This window comes from Balearica regulorum, chromosome 2, assembly GCF_011004875.1.
Source record: "Balearica regulorum gibbericeps isolate bBalReg1 chromosome 2, bBalReg1.pri, whole genome shotgun sequence".
Classification (NCBI taxonomy): Eukaryota; Metazoa; Chordata; class Aves; order Gruiformes; family Gruidae; genus Balearica; species Balearica regulorum.
The window spans coordinates 149,976,869-149,999,788 of NC_046185.1; the positions used below are offsets into that span (position 1 = coordinate 149,976,869).

The 22,920-nt window shown below is 42.1% G+C and overlaps 1 protein-coding gene across 11 annotated transcripts in view; it reads right to left on the bottom strand.

Annotated features, from left to right (window-relative positions):
* ABI1 (abl interactor 1) overlaps positions 1 to 22,920 on the bottom strand; it is an 83,758-nt gene that overhangs the window by 21,108 nt on the left and 39,730 nt on the right. For all 11 annotated transcript variants that reach the window (XM_075746390.1, XM_075746394.1, XM_075746398.1 and 8 more), the window contains exon 3: positions 9,499 to 9,675. In XM_075746390.1, the coding sequence (XP_075602505.1) occupies positions 9,499 to 9,675 (177 nt within the window). The remainder of the gene's footprint in view (positions 1 to 9,498; positions 9,676 to 22,920) is intronic.

Sequence of the window (22,920 nt, forward strand, 5' to 3'; positions counted from 1 at the left end):
CACACTTATTTCATGGATAAAAACAAAGGCTTAGTTTCCAGGATGCCAGGGTAGTGTTGTCCCAAGTATTATATTTCTAAAACAGGCTTTTAGCAGTGAAATTTGCTTTCTCCTCTCACAGGAATATGTGACCCTTCCCCTTACTTCACCAGCTGCCAAGGGCAATGGCATAAGATAAGGAATTTGTTAAAAGAAACCAAAAATGTGAAACTCTTGGTCCTGTCCCTCCTCAGCAGCCATAGATAGAAACCTTTTAAAGGCTTAAAAGGAAGGGTGGCATGGTTTCTTACCCAGCCTCTGCTACTAAATTTGTCTGCCTCAAAAATATAAAACCAAAAAGCTTCCTCTCTTTCCTTCCCTTATGCAGTGTCACTCAGCACTTATGGTGAGTCTTTCCACCTCCTCCTTAATCACTGTTACATTCTGCCTCTGCTGCAGAATATGAATATCAACATCTAGCAATGATTCAGGAATCTTCATCTTATTTCAAACTCTCCTACCACTAAATACTGTTTTACATACTAAACATCTAGCTTAAGTCTAACAGCTCTTGACCTTTATTCCTATCTCTACCTCTACATCAGGTGAGCTTCATCTCTTCTGCTATCAGTTAAACAATATACAGATACACACGCTTCTTTATTGTGCAGAATTGGTAACTGTTGCCATACTGCTTTCTGTAAGTAAAAAGCTCTGTGCATGTCCTCTCTGTTGCTGTCAGTATAAACAAGAGTCATATGGGCAGGAAAACACAGAAGGAAAGAACATAAAGGGAACAGAGATTCTTATGGGAGAGGAACTCCTGATCCAAAAGACAGAAGTAAGGGAGGAAAGCAAATGAATTGAAGTGAGATGAACCATATGGCTATTTAATCATGGTTAAGAAGCTAATTAATTAGGAGGACACATTTTCTTGTATTTATTGGCTGAGCTTATGAGGTCAACCTTGCTGTATTTCTTGGTGTGAAAACCAAATGTAGTGCTAAAAAAAATGGCTTGAAACTAGGAGCAGTTTAGGCAAAGGATCTAAACTCATTATGATTTTAAGAAAAACAGGAAAAAAGACAGAAAAAAACCAAAAGGAAAAGCAGGTACATGTTTCATATAGGTTCAAACATCTCTCTAGAAATGCCTCCACGCCAGCCAGCCAGCTGGCAGAACATGACCATCACCAACTGCCTGATCAGTAGTCCGGAAGGTCAGAGTCAGGAAAGAAGGAAATGCAGGGCATGAGGAAAAGAAGCAACAGCATGCATGAAAGACTGTTCTGAGATGAAATCTATAAAATAAGGGATAGGATAGGTGCAAAAGAAAAAAAGCTTAGTCAAATGAAGAGCAGCACTGAGAACTCCCGCAAAAGCTGTAAGGAGCTTGACTCCCTTCTCCTGCTGCTAGCTGTATTACTGTACACACAGGAGGCAGTTTTCAGCCTAATACCAGCATCCTGGATGACATACACATCAGAACAAAAACACAGTGTGTAGGCTTGCTGGGGATGCTTGTGATGCCGAGGCAGAGAACTAGACAGATCAGGATGTTCCCAGAAACAAGACAGCATGGTAAGCAGAAGTACTGCTTGGGATTTCTTGCAAGCATCATAGCAGAGAGATGTTTTAAAGAAGCAAGCAGAACAATTTTGCCTTTCCAGGAAAAATCCGCCAACCACGTGACAAGTCCTGGATAAATTTTTAAGGGTTGTCACAAAATTAAGAGAAAGAAACCACAGTCTCAGGTTCAGGAAATAGGAGTCAACCCCACTGAACTTCCAGTTAGAGCTGTGGCACATCCGCAGGGTTTTGACAGTGTGGGAGAGCAGGTTGGCCAAGGACTGAGAGCCAGCAGTGGGCTGGAAAGGAGTAATGCAACTAAGGCAATGGGCAAACCAGGTGTTTACAACAGCCATGCAAGGCAGTTATCACAGCCAAAAGTGAGGCTGCTTCTGTAACTGATGCCAGGAATTCAGAGCACCTGGACTGAAAAGTTTAGCTGTGGGCTTGGACAGGACAAGCAACGTTTTGAGACAGTCAAGCATTGACTGTAAGTACCAAGTAAGAGGCTTACTTGCTTAAGGCAACTATTTCAGCAATTCCACCATGCTCAGTTCGGTATTCTAAACAGTACAAAAATACCTGCCAACAAAAGCTGTTCTGCAGGTTTCTGGAACTGAAGCCAAAAGGGCCAAGACCAAGAACAGCATGAAAGGGTAGATCGTAAGGCAATCAGAAGTATCTACTGGTGGCCAAAGGATGCCCAGACATTAGAGGGACTCTGCTGGCTGACCTCAGGAGGCAGCCATCTAACTGTTTTTAAGCTTCCATGCCAAGTAACAAGTCATGGGGGAACATTAGTCATGATTCAGGGAACCAGAAAGCTATTATTTGAGTTATAAACCATGTTTGGGAAACTAGGGCTAGGGACATTGCACACAACTCATTGTGAGAGCAAATGTATCTACAAGCACAGAAATACAAAAGGCCACTTGGCAGACAGGAGCAAAATCCTTGTAACACTGATGTCCAGCAAGTTTCTCCTGCACATTTCAGCTACGAAGTCCCCAGTTTCAGACTGCAGAGACTTCAAATCTCTGTGCAAGTTGGTTGTACTTCCCCTGCTGCATGTAATAGAATCATAGAATGGTTTGGGTTGGAAGGGACCTTAAAGATCATCTAGTTCCAAACCCCCTGCCATGGGCAGGGACACCCTCCACTAGACCAGGTTGCCCAAAGCCCCATCCAACCTGGCCTTGAACACTTCCAGGCATGGGGCCTCCACAACCTCTCTGGGCAACCTGTTCCAGTGCCTCACCACTCTTAACAGTAAAGAATTTCTTTCTAACATCTAATCTAAGTCTACCCTCCTTCAGCTTAAAGCCATTACCCCTTGTCCTGTCACTACACTCCCTGATAAACAGTCCCTCTCCAGCTTTCCTGTAGGCCCCTTCAGGTACTGGAAAGCCACAATTAGATCTCCCCGGAGCTGCCTTCTCTCCAGGCTGAACAAGCCCAACTCTCTCAGCCTGTCCTCATAGGAGAGGTGCTCCAGCCCTCTGATCAGCTTCGTGGCCCTCCTCTGGACTAGCTCCAACAGCTCCATGTCTCTCCTGTACTGGGGCCCCCAGAGCTGGACGCAGTATTCCAGGTGGGGTCTCACAAGAGCGGAGTAGAGGGATAGGATCACCTCCCTCGACCTGCTGGTCACACCTCTTTTGATGCAGCCCAGGACACGGTTGGCTTTCTGGGCTGCAAGCGCACATTGCTGGCTCATGTTGAGCTTCTCATCAATCAACACCCCCAAGTCCTTCTCCTCGGGGCTGCTTTCAATCCATTCCTCGCCCAGCCGATAGTCGTGCTTGGGATTGCGCCGACCCACGTGCAGGACCTTGCATTTGGCCTTGTTGAACTTCATGCGGTTCGCACGGGCCCACGTCTCCAGCCTGTCAAGGTCCCTCTGGACGGCATCCCTTCCCTCCAGCGTGTCGACCCCACCACACAGCTTGGTGTGATCGGCAAACTTGCTGAGGGTGCACTCAATCCCACTGTCCATGTTGCCGACAATGTTGCTCACTATTTCTCCGCCTCCTGAATTTAGAGCCAATTTCAGTCTATCCTGCCATACCTAGGATCACTGAAAAACCATACTGGCATCACTGAAAGCCATCATTAAAGACCATCCAATATAAATGCTGATCAACAGAAACAAAGGTTTAAAATCTGTGCCAGTCTAATCTGCATTACTAGTAAGTGTCTGGCAAACTCAGAACTTTAGTATGTACGCTCTGTAAAAGCAATAACCAGCCTTAGATCTGTTACCTTTGACCAGTAATCACAGTCATTAACTGCAATAGAAAAAAAACCGTGACTGCTCTTGATGACTCTCTTAGTCAACCTCTCCTTTTACTTAAAAGGGTATTTCCTTTATTAGTCAAGGGAGAATTATCTGAGACATCCTAACAGAAAGGCAGCTGGCCATAAGACCTTTTGAAGTGCTATTATGTATCTGCAGCTAGGCAATTCAATTGCCCCATAGGCATCCTCACAGATTTTTGCACAAGATTGCCTCCTGTCTCATCAGTGGAATAGTTTTGGAGTACCACAAGATGACAGAGCAAGAAAAGCAGCTGGAAGGGTACTTGTACATGAAGGTATGGGATGCCTGAGGAAAGGACACAGTAAAGCACCAAGTCTAGAGCATGGTTTCCTTACAGAAATCAAGATATGGACTTCAGGAGAATATGTAATCAAGGATGTTTTTCAGAAGGCAGACTGTACGTGGGTGTCAGACACGCAGGGTAACACATTTCTGTCACTAGTTCTGTGCAGTTTTAAAGAAATCATTCCTGTGTCTCAATTTCCTTATCAGAATAGGTCAGAAGCCTTATTTTGTTCTTTATTTCCTTATAGTCTATTGTAAGGCAGATTATTTTGAGAAAATTTAGGTTCCACATCAATAGTAGCTAAGTCTCTCTTCAGTGAAATTTTACCTTTAACTATAACCTCTCCCAGTATTATTTGCAACCTAGTAATTACCGTCTTATGTTAACAGTAACCAAATGTAGCTTGTCAGTATTGCTTCTCTCCCCTTTATTTCTTCCTTTTTTTTGGCTTCCAAACTGAGCAGGCAAAAATTTATGTCTAATTTGACCTTAAAAGGTTTTTACATATTAAGCTGCTATTAACATACAAAAACCTGCTTGTCAATGATAGACAAACTTAATATTGTTCCCTCAGTAGTCTTGTTCAGAGAAAGATGCCTAGCTTCCTGCCTTTAAATACTTCAAGATTTTTGAATTCTTTGAGTCGGTAATTTTGAATCTAGCTACAATAAAATAAGGTTAATGTAAAGAAAAATTCTTTTCAAAATTAGAAAATAGAGACCTCATAGTTTTGAGTTTTCTTTGCAAGCAGAAAGGCTTGAAACCTACATTGTATCAGATGACACTATGCACACTTCTGAATTTCCAGTAGCAAGTACCCTATGAAAAGCACACTGTCAACACTCACAAGAGTCATTAGAGCTGGCAACAGAAAGAGTTACTTTCCCCCCCCCCCCAGAGAAGCATTCTTTACCCTACAGCAATATTTACTGTTTGGCCATGACCCCAGAGGGATGATGTGACATTAATGAAATTGGCACCATGACATCCTTTGAAGCGTGAGTGTCTGATAGAGGCTAATACAGGGACAAAGGCAGCAGAGGCTCAGGTTCAGGATCCCTGTCTCATTTTGGTTTTATTACAGTGAATTATTTAAAAGTTAATACTCAAGTGGCTAACATATAAAAGGTCTTATCCTAAAGGGGAAGCAGGCATGATTAGGTATTCTTCCATCCTCACATCAGCACCCCATCTGCATTTTTGTTTTGCACCAACACAGATGTAAGCACAGAGGGCCGCACGTGAGTAGGACAGGCTGAAAAGCATTAACAAGGGTGACAGCATTTGGCCCAATCCCTACTTTAAGAGAGTGAAAGATTTCTGAATGCTTGACTGCTGTTTGACTTCCTGGGCTAGAAAGCTTCTTACAGTTTTAATGCACTGAAATGCAAGTGTTTTATGGTGATGAAATTCTGAATTTTTTCTTAAAGCTGAAAAGTGATCAATCTTCATATACAATTCAAGTTCGGTTTTGAAGAACTATTAATTCCATAAAACAAACTTGATCCAGTCATAGCTATTAGGCATTTCAATTTAGCATGTATTCAGCATTTTATCTGCCTTTACCATAAGGCATCATTTCAATTTCCTACTTAGCTGCCATTTTACAAGTTGCTACAATTCCACCTGTCTCCGATTCAGAAAAAAAAAAAATTATAACAAATTCAAAGGCCAACTTTGGGGCTTTTAAGGCAGCTTCCAAGCTTCCTCCTCCTTCTCCCCCCTCTTAAACTGAGGATTTTCTGTATGAGTAATTGTATTTGACCTATTTATTTGCTGGCATACTATTTTTTTTTTTCCTTTCACAAAAGAAGGGGAAGAGAAGGAAGGAAATGTTAAAGTAGCCTCTGCCTAATAATTTTTAGCCAAGCTGTACACAGGAAGGTAGGCTCTAACATCACAACAGTTGCTCTTATTTACCAAGAATGACTTCGGCTACACTCCCCTATCCTAGGAGGGTGACAGCTGAGCAACAACTTAACAGACTGGCAAAAATGCTTGTCTGTGTGTTTCCCAGAGCCATCTACACATAATATTTGCGTTGCAAGAGAAAGCCTTCTCAACTAGCAAACCTACTTTAAAAGCCCTTCAGATTTAGACCGATGCTAGCCTTGGCTTCTTTGGCACATATATATATTTAAAAAAAATAAAATAAAAGGCAACTTTATTCCTTTTGGGGACTCCATCTGTATCTGCAAAGAGAAGGGGCAGGGAGCAGAGCAGCTGGGGTAGCTTGAGGCTGTCATGGAGTTTTCAGGCCGAAGGAGAAAGCAGCTCTGTGATCCTAGGATGTTCTACAAAAGCTTTCCTACCAAGAAGCTGTGGGAGGAGGAAACAGAACTGCCCTCCAAAGAGGTGTCTCCCATCAGGGAGGAAACCTGCTGAGAGCAGCTGCTTACCATCACTGCCACTCCCACCCTCATCACCTGCCCACACAAAAATTGCTGCAGGAATGTGAGACAGAGGGGGACACGTAGAGCCCTTCTCCATACCCCAAGCGTAGGCATCTGCTTTTGCATCCCCTCTACACAGCCATGAGGGGTATCAGACACACACAAAGAAAATGAGCTGTGAGAATGCACAGGATGTGTTTCTGCATTTGCTTAGATGGAAGATGGTATTTACTCTGAGGATTACCACCTTTCTAATTTTATTTTTTTTTTAATTCTGTGAGACAGTATTTTTACTTACACTTCTTACATAAAACAATTCAGGATCACCCCTTAAAATATACTGCTTATTTTAATGACATTTTTCCTAGGAACAGTATTTCATGGAATAAATAAAAGCAGCAACAGGCTATAATCCAGCCTGTATCTTTGATTTCTCTTCCTTGTATTTTTTCTTTCTGTTTCTTTATCAAATCCTGCACCAGAACACAACAGAGTCCCATTAACAGCAATAAATTGTCATCCACATATTTCAAAGCATTGCATAATTTTTATTACTTAAATTTTAATGTATATGTTGTACTGTATTTTATTGACAGTTGCTACAGCAGAAAACATTCAAGGACCTGCAAGTTAGTGAAATTGACAATTGCTCCAGGCAGAACTCAAGCTTCTTTTTCTCTAGAAAAACATGGTTTCTAAGACCTTAGAAGACCTGTTGCTGTCCAGCTTGGGGTGAAATTTTTGGTCAAGAGAGAAAGTTAACAGTCTGAAGCATCTTCTAAGGCCATTCTGGACAAGATAAAGTTTATAATTCAATTTATTGTATGCTTTCCCCTAATTTGTATGTTCAAGAGACAACTCAGATTCTCAGCATCATCTGTTATTTGTGCTGACTTCCAACAGCACCCGATCCAGTTTCTTAAAGGTTTTTTTGTTTGATTTTCTTATGACAGCACTAGCTATATTTAGGTTTGCAGACAAAGCAAGCTACTTCCTTCAGAGCTATGATCTGTATCACACTCTCAGAATCCCTGTCATATGATGGCTAAAACCAAATAATTATGTCATTCACTACCTCCACCCACACACTGGACACACCGTTGAGAAGAATGCCAACAGTGGTGAAGGTGTCAGATTCATGATAGCCATCTTAAACTATATACCTGAGGCTTGGCTGGCAGCTTACTTCATTTGTGTAACAAGTCTACATAGAAAACACCAACAACATTTTTCTACTAAGTGTTTCATGCCTTCCACAGTAGTAAAGAGACTCAGGCAAATCACTCAATAAAGAAACAATAGCAAGATATAATTTGTAGCTGACTTGTAATGAGTTGCTAATTTGGTTATTACTGGAAGCTATTTTACCTCTGAAGAGACCAAGTTTTTAATACAGAATTAAACCACTAACAGTTTATAAAAACCTTTACTAAAAATGTTCCCTAAGAGCTGCCCAGAAATAGGTAAACAGCACCTCATTTCCACTCCCTATAAAAAATAGGGTCACGTTAATAAAAATAAAGACACCGGTACCCTGAAAAGCTAACAGTCATACTGGAAAATGCAACCCCTACACCTTAACAACTTCAACGTTTATGGATCAAGCAGCCTGTTTTAAGCCTGCACAATACAAGTAGTACGGCAAAGCATCAACTTCAGAGACTAACAGTAATTATTCTACTTTTTAAAAGTCATCTACAGCACTTGATCCCTGGAGCACTTAAATGCAGATACCAATATCCTGACATTGAATTTGTGGATTCCTGTATTCTCTATTCACAGAGCTCTCTCCTCCAATGCAGAGACTGTACTGAAAAATTATCAATTTCTCTGACCCCAGTGTTTCTATTTGACAGCAATTCAGGGCATCTCTTTCAGGCTTCTACATAGGATTGTGCTTCATCCAGTCTGGGTTAAATTACTGGTGTAAAACAACCCTAAGAGCTACAGGTTTAGTGCAGGTTTAGCTACAAACAAAACAACAAAAAAATCAGATAGTCCAAAGTCACTACATTAATTCACAGCCGAGAGCTGTCATGGTATCAAGTTCCTTTCTAACTTGTGGTGGAACTAGACTCCTCTGGGCATTTGGAGGGTTACTACAAAGCAGAGGGTACCCTGGCACTCCTGTGTTCCTCAAGAGCTCAGCGATTCAAGGGCACATGATGGGCTGATTTAGCTGCACAACTGACTGACCAGAGCATGTCAAGCTTTAGAGGATACACGAGTGTTGAATAAAAACTTTCTAATGCCATTCAAGGGAAGACTGTTGTAAAGTGAATATACCTGGAAGGCCTGCTCTAGCAGGACATAAAGCTATTTTTTATAAAAAGATGTCCAGGGAGCAAAGGGTGTTATATTAATTCACTTCAACTATGACCATTTCAAAGGAGGTAGACATTAATATATGAAAGCTTTTATTGAGAGAAAAGGAAACTGAGGCTGTCTGAAAGCACAAATGGGAGTGAGACATCAGATGCTGCTGAGATTTAAATGCCACCTAGCTGACTCCCTTTCTCCTAACCACCCTCCAAAAAACCCCAACAAAAAACCCCATCCCACCAGCCAGTTTTCCCATAACAGATGACTTAATTTTTCTCAATAATGAAAGAAACAAAGGGAGGGGCAGAGACAATACAGTAAGAGGAGGAAGGACTGATAAAAGTCAGTCATGGCTTTTTTGACAAATCATTAGCCTAAGATCATGAGCCCTTATTTCCAGACACTGTGACTACCACTGATAGTCACAAGGTTCTGGCCAACATTGCTCAAAAAAGCCTCACTGTAAAACAATCCATTTTGTTATTGAAATGTTTGTATAAGGAACCACAGCAAACTGATAATCCTTCCTACCATAAATGAACTAAACATTTTAACGTCAGTAACATTCTGTCACGACCCTATCTCCTGGTCTGTGTTACTTGGAGTCCTCAAGTGTCCAGGTATTCTTACCTTTACTCCATGGCCAACATCATCCAGCACCGTGTAGTCTATAGGTTTTCGAATATACCTTACAGGACGTTCCATGTTCGCTGGCGCTATAATTTTGTGAGTTCTCGATGTGTTCTTATTGGTCGTCAAAATGCCTATCTCTCTGCGAGCGACCTTTTCTTTATGGATGTCCACAGTCTAGATTAAAAACAAGAAAGTACGGGTTTCTTTAGGCATTTGCTGTTTTCTTTACAGAGCCGTCTACATGTTTAGGCTTCGTTATAAGATAAAGAGTCTGAAACGAGTTAATGCTGCTGGAAGGATGCCAGTTTATTGATGAAATGAGTTTAATCTACACAAACATTGTTTGAAAATTACCATTTAAGGAAATAACCAACATTAATAATAAAATTACAATTATATATTAGTGCTTTGACACTCTAAAGACACTATGCAGATACAGTACTTGCAGATTAACCCTCAACATTCTTATGACTGACACCAGTAATAAATTACTCCAACTCCACAGCTGGGAAACCAGGACAGACAAGCTAAGCAATTTGCCTGCAGCCCCAGAGGGGGACTAAGCTTGGGAAGTCTGTGCAGTAATTTCTTTCAGCAAAGCCATCAATGCATATCAGAGTAAGAGTCTGCATAGGGAAGGACTAATTTCAGAACTGAGGCTAGTTTCAGTCATACTCTTTATAGCAGCTTTATTAAAAGAATAAAACAGGGCCTTAAAGATGCAAGTAAAGGAATATAAAATATGCTGAGCTCTATCATTTTAACAGGAAATACCTAAAAAGACACAGAAAAGTCAGTGCAGCAGTCTGTGAAGGATCAAAATAAGCTTCACATAACGGACACACGCTTCCACATGCAATACAACCACCACTTAAACCCTAGCTGAAGAACAAGTGCAAATCAAGCATCAGATGCCATAGGCAGTCCCACCTTTAAGACGACTATTTCAAGATTTGGGAATTGAATTTACTGGTTTAAGTACCTACTAGAAGCTCAGGATCTCATTGTAGGAGATAGAGTGGTGGTTTTTTGTCAGATACTAAGTGATTTAGAACATAATCTGTCAAGCCACCACTTTTTCCACTAAGGAAAAAAAATCTCAGTCTGTAAGCATCAATTCCTCCTGTAGAGACTGTCATAGAAGCAGACAGTCAAGGTTCAGAAAGAAAAGTCCTTGTCCACCAGTACTCGTTTAGGTATGTCTCTAGAAACAGCCTAATCTAAAATGGATATTGTACAAAGTTTTGTTTAGTGAAGCAGAGGCAAAGATGAAGCACAGAATTAGTTTACATTTCACTCTATTTCTGTATGAGGTAAGATGAAAGAAGCAAGGTAAGCATCCAGAAAAACCACTATTCCTAGGAAAGCATAAATTACTAGAGCAGAGGATAAGAAATTCCAGCGTTCAGAGTTCACTATGAAATGCCTTCAGTTGAACTGTTGGTTTTTTTTATTAAGTGGCACGCACACTCAAAAAATCTCAAATTCCCCTAAGTACAAAAAGAAATAAAATCCTCAACAGCTTTGATACATGGCATGGCAGATTACAAGTGGGAACACAAGTGGAGAAGCACCTAAAAAAGCAGTGATATCAAGCAAGCTTGTTTTCACAGCTTAAAGCTAAATAACAGACAACTTGTAACATTGTGAAAGGTTCTTTTACTTTGGAAGCACACAGAATCTTAATAGAAATAAGAGTTGTGATTTTCCAGAGCAATGCAAGACATTAAATGTGTATGTCTGCATTAGCTTATTTGGAATAAGTTAATTAATATCCCAATAAAGCTTTGAAGCAAGCTTTATTATTCTACATACTCATGCCCTGAAAAATCCCAAAGTCAGAAATAAAAAGCACCTTTCCAAATGCAACAATCCTATACATCAAGCATTTACCACTATATCAGCATCAGATATCGGCCACTGCACCCATGTTTGTTCTGGCAGCCAATTTCACAGACAACAGAGCAAAGACTTAAGAATAAGACTACCCATACTATTTTTTCCTTTGAGACTAAAATACACATTAGTTCTGCCTTTTAGCTTGCTTTCAGCGAGATTGAGAAACATTATCTGAGTACTATGCTACATGTTCTTAGATCATCTCTCTTCCACTTCTTCCGTACACCCTGAACCCTTTTGTTCAGTGATAATACCAGGTCTCAAACTATCTTACAGAACTCTTTAATAATACACAACTCCTCATATTTTATAATACATGAGCACTGCCTAGGTGAAAAAAAGAAAAAACTTTAGAGTCATCTAAATAACACAGCAATATGGGAGGCTGAGAATGTTAATTTAAGGCACATACTACAATGTCTTAAAAGAGGGTGTTTTAAAATACTACTATGTCCTGTGAAATAAATCCATGCTTCTACTTCACTCTCACAACAGAATCTGTTGTTGCTAATAAATTAATTTTTTGCTCAGTGGATGGACAAAAAAAAAAGCATATTTATACTAACAGTTCTCCTAATGTTGATGTCAAAAGAAAAAAGAAACAAAAAAAAAGCCCTTCACAGTACAAAAAGATGCATTGTCTCCTAACAGGCAGTACATGGAGATTGAATTTTCCTCCCTGAAATGAACAATGAAAATTTCATAAATTACTAGAGCAGAGGATAAGAAATTCCAGGAACAGATGCTGTGCCATACATGCTTTAGAAAATTACTTAAGTAATTTTGCAACAAATTTGTGTTAACGGAAAAAAACCCCTTAGAACAGGAAAAAAGTGTATATTAATTATATCAGACAGCTTATCCAAAATTAAATATAGAGCAGTGATTCATAAAGTCTTTCCTCAGATTTCAGTAATGTAAACCAAGCAAAGAGAAGACTATCTCTATCACAGTGCAGGACCAGCAACTTATGGCACATATGAAAATCGTCAATAGCATACAGGCATGCCTGTGCAAGAGACTAATTTGCTGTTCAAAGCAAGTGAGGCTGCAATTCTTAGCACATCTGGTATGCTGGAAAAGCAAGGCAGTATTTTGCCCCCATGCAAAGCAAAGGCTCCCAGGATATGCTTTGCCCAGAGCAATCTGCTGACCATCAGGTACTAGACAGCATCTTGCTTCTTGAAGAAGAAATTATTTTTTCTAGATCTACAAAGACTGCATGTTATTACTTGTTATGTGATCATTATGCAAAACAAAGCACATACAGTTGTTCATTTTTGTATTTTTATTTATATCTATTAGCTTGATATTGATGTGGAAGTTTATTGTTTAGTCATAGGCAATGTTTTTCACTTCCAAAGGACGAAAAAACCAAAACATATGCAATTTTTAGCAGGACACGTAGCTATCCAGCCAGACAACAGTTAATTCCCAAGAGAGACAAGCTATATATACTAGGTAACAGCCAAACTAGACCATCCTCAAAGCTCTGGCTACACTTGGCACTTGCAGCTATGAGCAAATGTCCACTCTGATATGGTAACAAGACAGTTAAACAGTAGTGAGTTTGTGATTTCATGCACGAAACCTACTTTTAAACGTCAAAGATGGAGAGGAGCAAAGTATGCCAAAATGGCCTGGGTTAACACAGGTTAACAACCACTAGCAAACAGTCAGACCTGTTTCACATGTGCTTGGCCTACACTGAAACATAAATACATAGCATAATTTAAAATTTGGGGAATAGGGATGGGATTCTCACTCCTATTCAACATAATCCATCAGGAAAAAGTCCAGCATTGTACTGATTTGGAGAAGAGGGAGAAGACAACCCTTCCCAAAGCACAAGATGTTTCCTTTGGGACGCAAATTTAAACTAAACCACCAAAACCCTTGGTGCTAGGGACCATGCCAGCTACTCCCAGAAGCAAAGTTAAGCTTGGAGGTTGAAGGAACTGTTAATGATTAGCTGCCTCCACTATCTGTCTGCTTCGAATCATTTAAAAAAACCCAGCTGATCCACAGGATGTCGGGTTAAATTTTAACTGTTTGCTTCCTCAAACGTAGCCTCAAGGCCAAGTGCAGCACAGCAATGATACAGCAAAATAGTTGTTCTTTTTCTGTGCTGCAGATACTGCTCTACCCATGTGCTACAATGTACAATCCCAGCACAAACTCTTTACAAGAAACAGAGACTGCAGTACATTTGGCCAAGCTAATTTGAGGATATCTAAATATTTTAATTAAGCCCACATACATAGGGATATTTAAAAGAAAAACAACTTCAAGCTCTGACAATCTTTTTAATCCTGAACCACTGCAGCTGAAGTTTATGAGCCAGATAATCACACAGTCACTGCTTCTCTCCCTAAATGCACACACAGCTGGTGAAGAGCAGGGAAAAAAAAAAAAATCATGTATCAAATCAGCTCAGCTAACCAGGCACTGCCAGCTTCAGGCTGTCCTAAAGGACAAGACAGCTCACTACACTAATACCACAACTTTACACCAAGCAAATACCATTTAGATTTGTGTTAAATTAACCGATGCTCCAGAAGCGTCGTGCAGGAAAACCCCCCAGTTCCTCAAGAATGAAGCTGTAAGAGCACACACTTCACTGGCAGAGGAGAGAGGAGAAGTGCTGTGTGGTGCTGCACACCTATCTTACCAGCAAGCTGGAAAAAGCTGCCAGCGTTTGGGAAGAGTGAAAATGGTGACTATCAAGTAAAAACAGTAAACAAACAAAAACCTCCAAAAGAGAGTCTAAGATACAGCGGAGGAAGCTGCAAATTAAAAAAAAATTAGAAACCCCACCAAACCCCCTCCCAAAAAAATCAAACCACCATACACTTTCACCCATGAATTTGAAGATGAGTGAAAAGTCACTTCAAGGGCATTTCCTTGACTAATCTAACATCCAGAGCACATTAAACAAAAAAAAAAATCCTAAAACTACACCGCCACTTTTATTGACAGTTTTTCAGGCCATTTCACCCAACACTTTTAAGAACTTTTATTTTCCCATCATGAACATCCTGCAAACAAATGTCCTGTGCTGCACAGAGCTGCAAGTCAGTAACTTTTCAATTTGCTCAGACAAGAAGGAACATAGGCTCGAACTCCGCAGACTTCCCCAAGCTGCTACTTTAGAGAAAGCAAGGAGAAAAGGAAGGCCAAACAGCCTTCTGTAATTTTGACGTTGTTTCCCTTTGTGAGTTTGTGTTTAAACATAGGGCTAGGTCTGTTATTAACACTTTATTTCACATAAGTAAACCTCTGGTTACAGAGTGTTACGCATATCTAAACATTAGCAGAGTAGATCAGAATTACTTTATACAAGCAAAACCACAGACATAACAGCCATGCATGCAGCATGGCCCATCACCACTTCCCACCCCCATCTTCACAGAATCACAGAATGGTTTGGGTTGGAAGGGACCTTAAAGATCATCTATTTCCAACCGCCCTGCCATGGGCAGGGACACCCTCCACTAGACCAAGCTGCCCAAAGCACTCCAACCTGGCCTTGAACGCTTCCAGGGAGGGGACTTGTGTTGGGTTTGCATGGCAAGGTTTGGTAGCGGGGGGGCTGCAGGGGTGGGTTCTGTGAGAAGCTGCTAGAAGCTTCCCCTGTGTCTGACAGAGCCAATGCCAGCCGGCTCCAAGACGGACCCACCGCTGGCCAAGGCCAAGCCAATCGGTGCCTCTGTGATAACATACTTAAGAAGGAAAAAAATTAGTTAGGGAGAGCTTTTGCAGCCAGAGAGAGGAGTGAGAAGATGTAAGAAACTCTGCAGACACCAAGGTCAGTGCAGAAGGAGGGGCAGGAGGTGCTCCAGGTGCCAGAGCAGAGATCCCCCTGCAGCCCGTGGTGAAGCAGGCTGTCCCCCTGCAGCCCATGGAGGAAGGATGAGGGGGTGTAGAGATTCCACCTGCAGCCCATGGAGGACCCCATTGGAGGCACCTGAAGGAGGCTGTGACCCATGGGAAGCCCGCACTGGAGCAAGCTCCTGGCAGGACCTGTAGACCCCTGGAGAGAGGAGCCCAGGCCAGAGCAGGTTTGCTGGCAGGACTTGTGACCCCGTGGGGGACCCACGCTGGAGCAGTTTGCTCCTGAAGGTCTGCACCCCGTGGGAGAGACTCATGCTGAGGAAGTTCATGAAGGACCGTCTCCTGTGGGAGGGACTCCATGTTGAAGCAGGGGAACGATGAGAGGAGTCCTCCCCCCGAAGGACAAAGCAGCAGCAGAAACACTGTGTGATGAACTGACTGTAACCCCCACTCCCCGTCCCCCTGTGCCACTGAGGGGGGAGGAGGTTGAAGCTGGGAGTGAAGTTGAGCCCAGAAAGATGGGAGGGGTGGGGGGAGGTGTTTTAAGATTTGATTTTATTTCTCATTCCTCTACTCTGTTTTGCTTAGTAATAAATTAGATGAATTCCCTCTCTAAGTTCGGTCTGTTTTGCTCATGATGATAATTAGTGAGTGATCTCTCCCTGCCCTTATCTCAACCCATAAGCTTTTCGTTATACTTTTTCTCCCCTGTCCAGTGAATGAGGGGAGTGATAGAGCAGCTCTGGTGGGCACCTGGCCCCCAGCCAGGGTCAACCCACCACAGGGCTTCTACAACTTCTCTGGTTGTTCCAGTGCCTCACCACCCTCACAGCATACTAGCATCTCCCTAGCATATTTGGTGTAATCACAATTACTGAGTCTCCTTAACCTGTTCTGCACAACGCTGGTGCTGTACTTCCCGAAAATAATGTGTTCCACACCAAGTACTGTGTGCAGTTTTGGGCACCTCAATATAAGGAGAACATCAAACTATGTGAGTGTGTCCCAAGGAGGGCAACACAGATGATCAAAGGTCTCGAGGGCAAGACTTACAAGGAGTGGCTGAGGTCACTTGGTTTGTTCAGCTTGGAGAAGAGAAGGCTGAGGGATGGCAGGGACACCCTGACCACACCAGGTTGCCCAAAACCCCATCCAGCCTGGCCTTCAACACTTCCATCAATGGGGCATCCACAACCTCTCTTGGCAACTTGTTCCAGTGCCTCACCACCCTCACAGTGAAGAATTTCTCCCTAGTATCTAATCTAAATCTACCCTCTTAAAGCCATTAAGCTTAAAGCCATTACCCCTTGTCCTATCACAACAGGCCCTTGGAAACAGTCCCTCTCCAGCTTTCCTGTAGGCCCCTTTCGGTACTGGAAGGCTGCTCTCCCCAGAGCTTTCTCTTCTCCAGGCTGAACAAGCCCAGCTCTCTTAGCGTGTCTTCATAGGAGAGGTGCTCCAGCCCTCTGATCATCGTCGTGGCCTCCTCTGGACTCGCTCCAACAGCTCCATGTTCTTCTTATGTTGAGGACCCCAGAGCCGGACACAGTACTCCAGGTAGGGTCTCACAAAAGTGGAGTAGAGGGGCAGGATCACCCTCCCTTGACCTGCTGGTCACGCTTCTTTTGATACGGCCCAGGAAACGGTTGGCTTTCTGGGCTGCAAGCGCACATTGCTGGGTCATGTTGAGTTTGGCATTAACCAATACCCGTAAGTCCTTCTCCTCAGGGCTACTCTCAATCCATTCTTCACCTAGCCTGTAGCTGTGCTTGGGATTGGCCTGCTGCATGTGCAGGACCTTGCACTTGGCCTTGTTGAACTTCATGAGGTTCACACAGGTGCACCTCAAGCCTGTCAAGGTCCCTCTGAACGGCATCCCTTCCCTTCAGTGTGCTGACTGCATCACACAGCTTGGTGTCATCGGCAAACTTGCTGAGGATGCACTCAACCCCACTGTCCATGTTGCCGACAAAGTTGTTAAACAGCACTGGTCCCAGTACCCACCCTTGAGGAACACCACTTGTCACTGGTCTCCACTTGGACATCAAGCCATTGACTGCAACTCTTTGAGTGCGACCATCCAGACAATTCCTTATCAACTGAGTGGTCCGTCTGTCAAACCCACATCTCTCCAATTTAGAGACAAGGATGTCATTTGGGACAGTGTCAAATGCTTTGCACAAGTCCAGGTAGATGATGTCAGTTGCTCTTCCCTTATCCACCAACACTGTAACCCCATTGCAGAAGGCCATGAAATTGGTCAGGCACGATTTGTCATTAGTGAAGCCATGTTGGCTGTCACCAATCACCTTATTTTCCATGTGCTGAAGCATAATTTCCTGGAGTAAACTGTAGTGTTAATCAAAGAAAACATAAGTTAAGAAACAAACACTAAGATGCTTTCAGCATCCCTTATTAAAGAAAAAAACCCAAACTCTCACTCTTTGCAATTTGTTCCTAGACACAGCTTTAATATTAGTCCTTATTGTCATTCTTCAAAACTGCGGACTTCATTGTCTTGGTATATAGTTTACACAATAAGCTTCTCTGAAATAAAAAAAATCTGTTGAGACTAAAAACATTAACCTGTTCTGGTTCAGAAATACAGATTTATCCCACTGCTACTTCCATAAAGAAAGCATATTTGATAAGACTTTTAAAATTAGTTATGGTTAATTGAATAAGGGTGCTGAAGAGATAGTGGACAACACACATTGTACAGGGTAGCTGCAAGGAAGTCAGTTTGATCTACAGAAAGGACAACAAAATCCCCAGCTTTAATGAGCTCAGCCAGACAGCTAGCTTCTTCAGGGAGAGCACCATTTTATGCTGTTATTTTGTGAAGGAAATTCAAAATAAAGTTTAGTACATTCAACACTGGGAAATGTGACCATATTTACACTGCAAGAGAAATATTCTACAGAAAAGATCGCTTATGGGTTAAAGGCACATCAGGTATGAAAAAGCTAAGTGAGTAGTTTAGGTTTAAGACATCACATACAATCAGATGTCTACACAATGTTAGAAATTATGTCTTTCACTAACTCTTGATGAAAATGCAAGTAACAAGTACTTGACTTGATTACTATTGCTTATGTATTGTCTAATCCCCATCAAGATAGTGTTCAAGAAGCTCAACAATTTACCTACAGAAATAAAATAATTTATTTCCATCTCTTATCCAGGACAGCTGGAGTGCTAAGCAAGCCTGGCCTCACTGGAGATGCAGACAACAAAGCACCAGCACAACTGACACCACTCACCCTTGTTAATCATTACGCACACACTCATTTATCCCATGGGGATCTTCTCGAAGGTACGAGGCTCTACTGGCATTGGGAATTATAACTGTCAATTCCATTGCCTAGAAATAGATTGAATACCCCAGCTGTGCCTGCACCAACTCAGTTATAGACCAATACTAGGTAGTTTGGTGGGCATCTGCCTCTTCCCAGTTCTTCAGCACAGACAGCTGGTTACATTAACCAACATCTGATAAGCATATAAAAAACATGAAAGAAACTTTGACAGAAGCACTGCCCTGTTATCAGTGACTGGTGGGGTCAATCCCATCTCTGAGGCAGGAGACTGATGCCACCTTTTATCATGCCCAGTTAGCCACCAGCTGTGTGAAATTCAAGTCCCTAGTTAGCTTTGAACAAATCTTCATCTAAAAGGTACCAGAAGCTTTATACTGGTTATCTTTCACAGTAAAAAGGGGAAAGGTCCTTCTTACCATCCCACTCCACCCTGCCCCACCTAAAGATGTCTTGAATTCATCTCTTGAACGGCCCCTTGGACAGTCACTAGAATCAAGTCTTCTAAGGTACTGTCAACTTATTAGTCAATCCACAGAAGAAAGCCAGTGCTAGCAACAAGCAAGAGTTACTGCAGGAGAAGAAAGAGAGGTGGGGGTTTTTTTCAGTTTCCCAAGAAACTACTTCTTTTAATAATAAAGCCTTGAAATCCTTATATTCTTTCATATATACCATCCTTCAATCCAATTTTCACTAAGACTAAAAAAGTCAGTTGCCTGAACACCAGTGTCTAATGTCATCTGAGAATCCTCAGAATATCCTGCTATGCCTTCTGAAGCTGCACCATGAAAGACAGGTCTCCTGTCACCTCTGAAGCACTTAGATGCCTAAGTTTCACCTTGTCTGTTTGCTTTGTATGTGGTGCTGGCAATGTAGGAGGCAACTGAAATAGATTTAAGAGTTGTATTTCCAGAGCTGCAAATCCAGCAATGTTTCCTTGTAGGTTTATAGATAGAAGTTTCTCACACATTCCCTTCAGCATATAGACAAGTTACAATAGCAGGAGAGGCTCTCTAGAAAGCTTGATGTCCTGAAGTCCTGGTAAATCCAGGGCTTTTAAGGTAAAAGGCTAGAGGAGCCAGATAAGCCATGTCTCATGCAATCTGATATGTCACCTTCCTTTTCCTGCAGAGAAGGTTCACAATCAACAGCTTTTACAAATTAACACAATGACCTAAGGCCATTAGCGCATATACAACAACTTGCACAGTCCATATAAAAACGTTAGCCATCAGAGGGAGAAGGCACTAAACAGAACACAGGAAAAATAATGGAAGAAATACTAAGTCCTATTTCCGGAGTTAACATGTATGTAAATGCACACATTTTTTATATTTTTTAAACAACATGTATTTTAATACATATATAAAACCATAATGCTAACAATGCATTTTACTAATAGCAGCCAACGTGTGTGTGTGTGCGCGCGCGTGGGGGTGGTGTTGAAAAGTGGTGGTTGTAATTTTTTTGACAGTTTATCACCGGATTTCTTCAGTTATGTCTGAACATAGATTATATGCCAGTTTAATCCTATGGAGCTAGCCCTTGACTTAAGAATTTAAATATTTTTCTTTATATACACTAGCAGATTTTCTCAGATTCTCCTAGCAATTGCCATCGGCACAGAACAGACCCAATCTTGGCAAAGGTTTAAAGATATTTTCTACCTCTACATAAGCGTTTTTCCTGGGATATCAGGATAGTTGGGAGGGGTGGTGTCAGGGAGTAAAGTGTACCATAGGCATCCCATTTATTCAGGATAGTTCACTTGCTGTATGGTTTTAAAATTCAGAAGCACAGAATGTAAAACAATAATGCATATAGTCCATGGCATGTCCTGCTTCAGAATTATATTCCTTAAGCTATAACAATTCCCATGCAAGGCATACTTAACAGAAAATTGATTCCTGACCAACAGAACGTGTGCTTGCAAGTGTTAAGATACTTGTATGTCTTAAAAAAAGAAGGAAAGAACGGGGGTGTTGATAAGCCTCAATAAAATCAAGAAGCTGAAAACAAGAGCTAGAGAAACTGGCTTAAAGCTTACTGATCACAGACAAACAGCTTCACCTTTAGCCCTCTTGCTGTTATGAAACTGGAAGCCCTTGTTCCAAAAGGAAGACTAGGATTCACTGAGAATTGGACTCAAAGACCCCAATTTCCAAACCACAATCTCTGCAGTGGCACATACGTCTATACAACAGCATTGGAAAGGAAAGGGAACAGAGGTCTGTTCAGCCAGAGGATTATTTATGTAGATGCTTTTCCAGAGTACCCTATTGGCAAATCTAGTCACACATTCTGCTGGACAAACTGAGCAGAAAGGGGACACGGGAAAAGGACAGACCAGAGAGGCTGGGAACGGATGCATGACATTCTAGGACAAGAATCAGAGCAAAGAAACCAGCCCACTCATCCAAGAGACAGACTGGAGTTCATGCCTGATTTTTCTTTCCTGGTGCCAACTGAAAAAGGGAGGAGTGCTATGGAGGACACATTCATCCTTCAGACAGGACAGAAGGAAAGAAACTTCTCACATTATTCTCTAACAACTACCTCAAAATGTGTCCATGCTCTGAAGATGCTGAGAACATAAAATGGGGCAAGCTGAAGGAAATCAGTAAGTCTTGCCTGTGAAATGCCACCTTGCAGAATTAGGCTCTACAAATGAGAAGCATATAGAGAGGTACAAGGGCACCTCATCACATCCTCACCCTTTGCCCCCCACCTTCCTCAGCTGAAAGGAAGATAATGTCAACACAGAGCATAAGGAGGGGAGGTCTGCAGGAGTATCTTTGGGAACAGGGAGAGGGATGTGGGAAGGAAGACTGGCAGATGGCAACTCAAGGCAAATGGAGTTTAAATCCTACAGAGGAAGAGATTTTTAGCAGCTCTATGGGAGACCTCATTATGGGAGGAAAACAGTTAAGACAACAGTCCTCCCTCCTCCCCGTTCCATTGGTGAAGTGCCAGAAGCACTTTGCTAAAGTTCACGTAAGTATGGGGGAATGGAACTTCAAAGATCTGGAGTATGGAGGTCGGACAGTGCTGCAGAAGCAGCTGGCCCTGCACGCAGGAGGCGGCTGTCTGCCGGGACGTCAGTCAAGGGAAGGGAAGAGGTGGGATGGGTCTGTGGCTAGGAGCAAGAGCCTGGAAAACAGCAGATTGAAACTCTATTCCTGGCTCTGCCAGACTTCCTGTGTTACGCCAAGCAAGTCACTTCGCCACTTGGGCCAGCTTCTCAGAGCTGCCCACCTGCCACAGCTTTCAGACACAGACAGCGTAGGTGGGCACAGGTATAGGCAACGGTGCCCTAGCTGTCTGCTCTGAGCACAGGGAAACACAGCGACTAAGATACCCAAGATTTCTCTGTAAAACAGCTTCCACCGATGTTTTCACCGATGTAGTGAAAATGCAGAAGTGAGTTATGGATTGTACTTCCTGGGCTTTGGCAAACCCTACTACCGATTTTAACCATTTGAGCAAACCAACCATACATACACTTCAATGAGAAGTGTGTTGTGAATATTACTTATTTAAAAAAAAGCAGCAAGCCCTCCAACCTCTGATATATGTTGATCGGGAGCACAACATGACTTTTTGCATTCTAGCTAATTATTTTTTTTTTGCTCTTTCAAATTCAACTGCTAGTTCAATTCCCTCTTCAAGAGTCTAATAAACAGGTAGAAAAAACCGCATTGCTAATGTAGAACTCTGTGGGATTACACAGAGAAGGGGAGATGGGGAGATTATTTGCAATTATCTTCTACCTGCCTCCTAAAATCTGCAGCTTTTCAGCATCAAGAGTGAGGGAGAGAGAAGTAGCTTCCATGGTGTTATTCCCTGTTCTAACAAAATCCCCAATCACTCCAGAATACACTTTCCAGTATTTGCTGGAGATTCAGCTGAGAGTGAACACCACACACCACCACTTCACAACTGTTGTACGACAGGAAGTACAGACCCAGCTCTGTGTCAGATAGAAACCACAGCGTGTGGCAAATTAACAATTGCTAACCATCCACTTGAGTTTCATGCTGCATGACGCCTTTGTGAAGGACATTTCTCTTTCCCAGTCCTCCCTCTGCCCCCCTCATCTTTCCTTCACCAAGACAGGATTCTGCTAAGGGAACTACCAAGGTACATCCCCTCGCCTCTAGTGAGGTGTAGATGCGTGTAGTGAACCAAATAGACATTTCAATGATTAACTAACATCAGCTGCATTGCTAACACAAGTTTCCAGAGGAAAAACTATCTAAATGGAACCAAATGCTTATTAATTATATTTAAACACAAGCCAGAAATGCAACAATCTGCTGATTTAAAATAGCCTTTAAAATAGAAGACACTTCAAGAGAGAAGTGTTTCA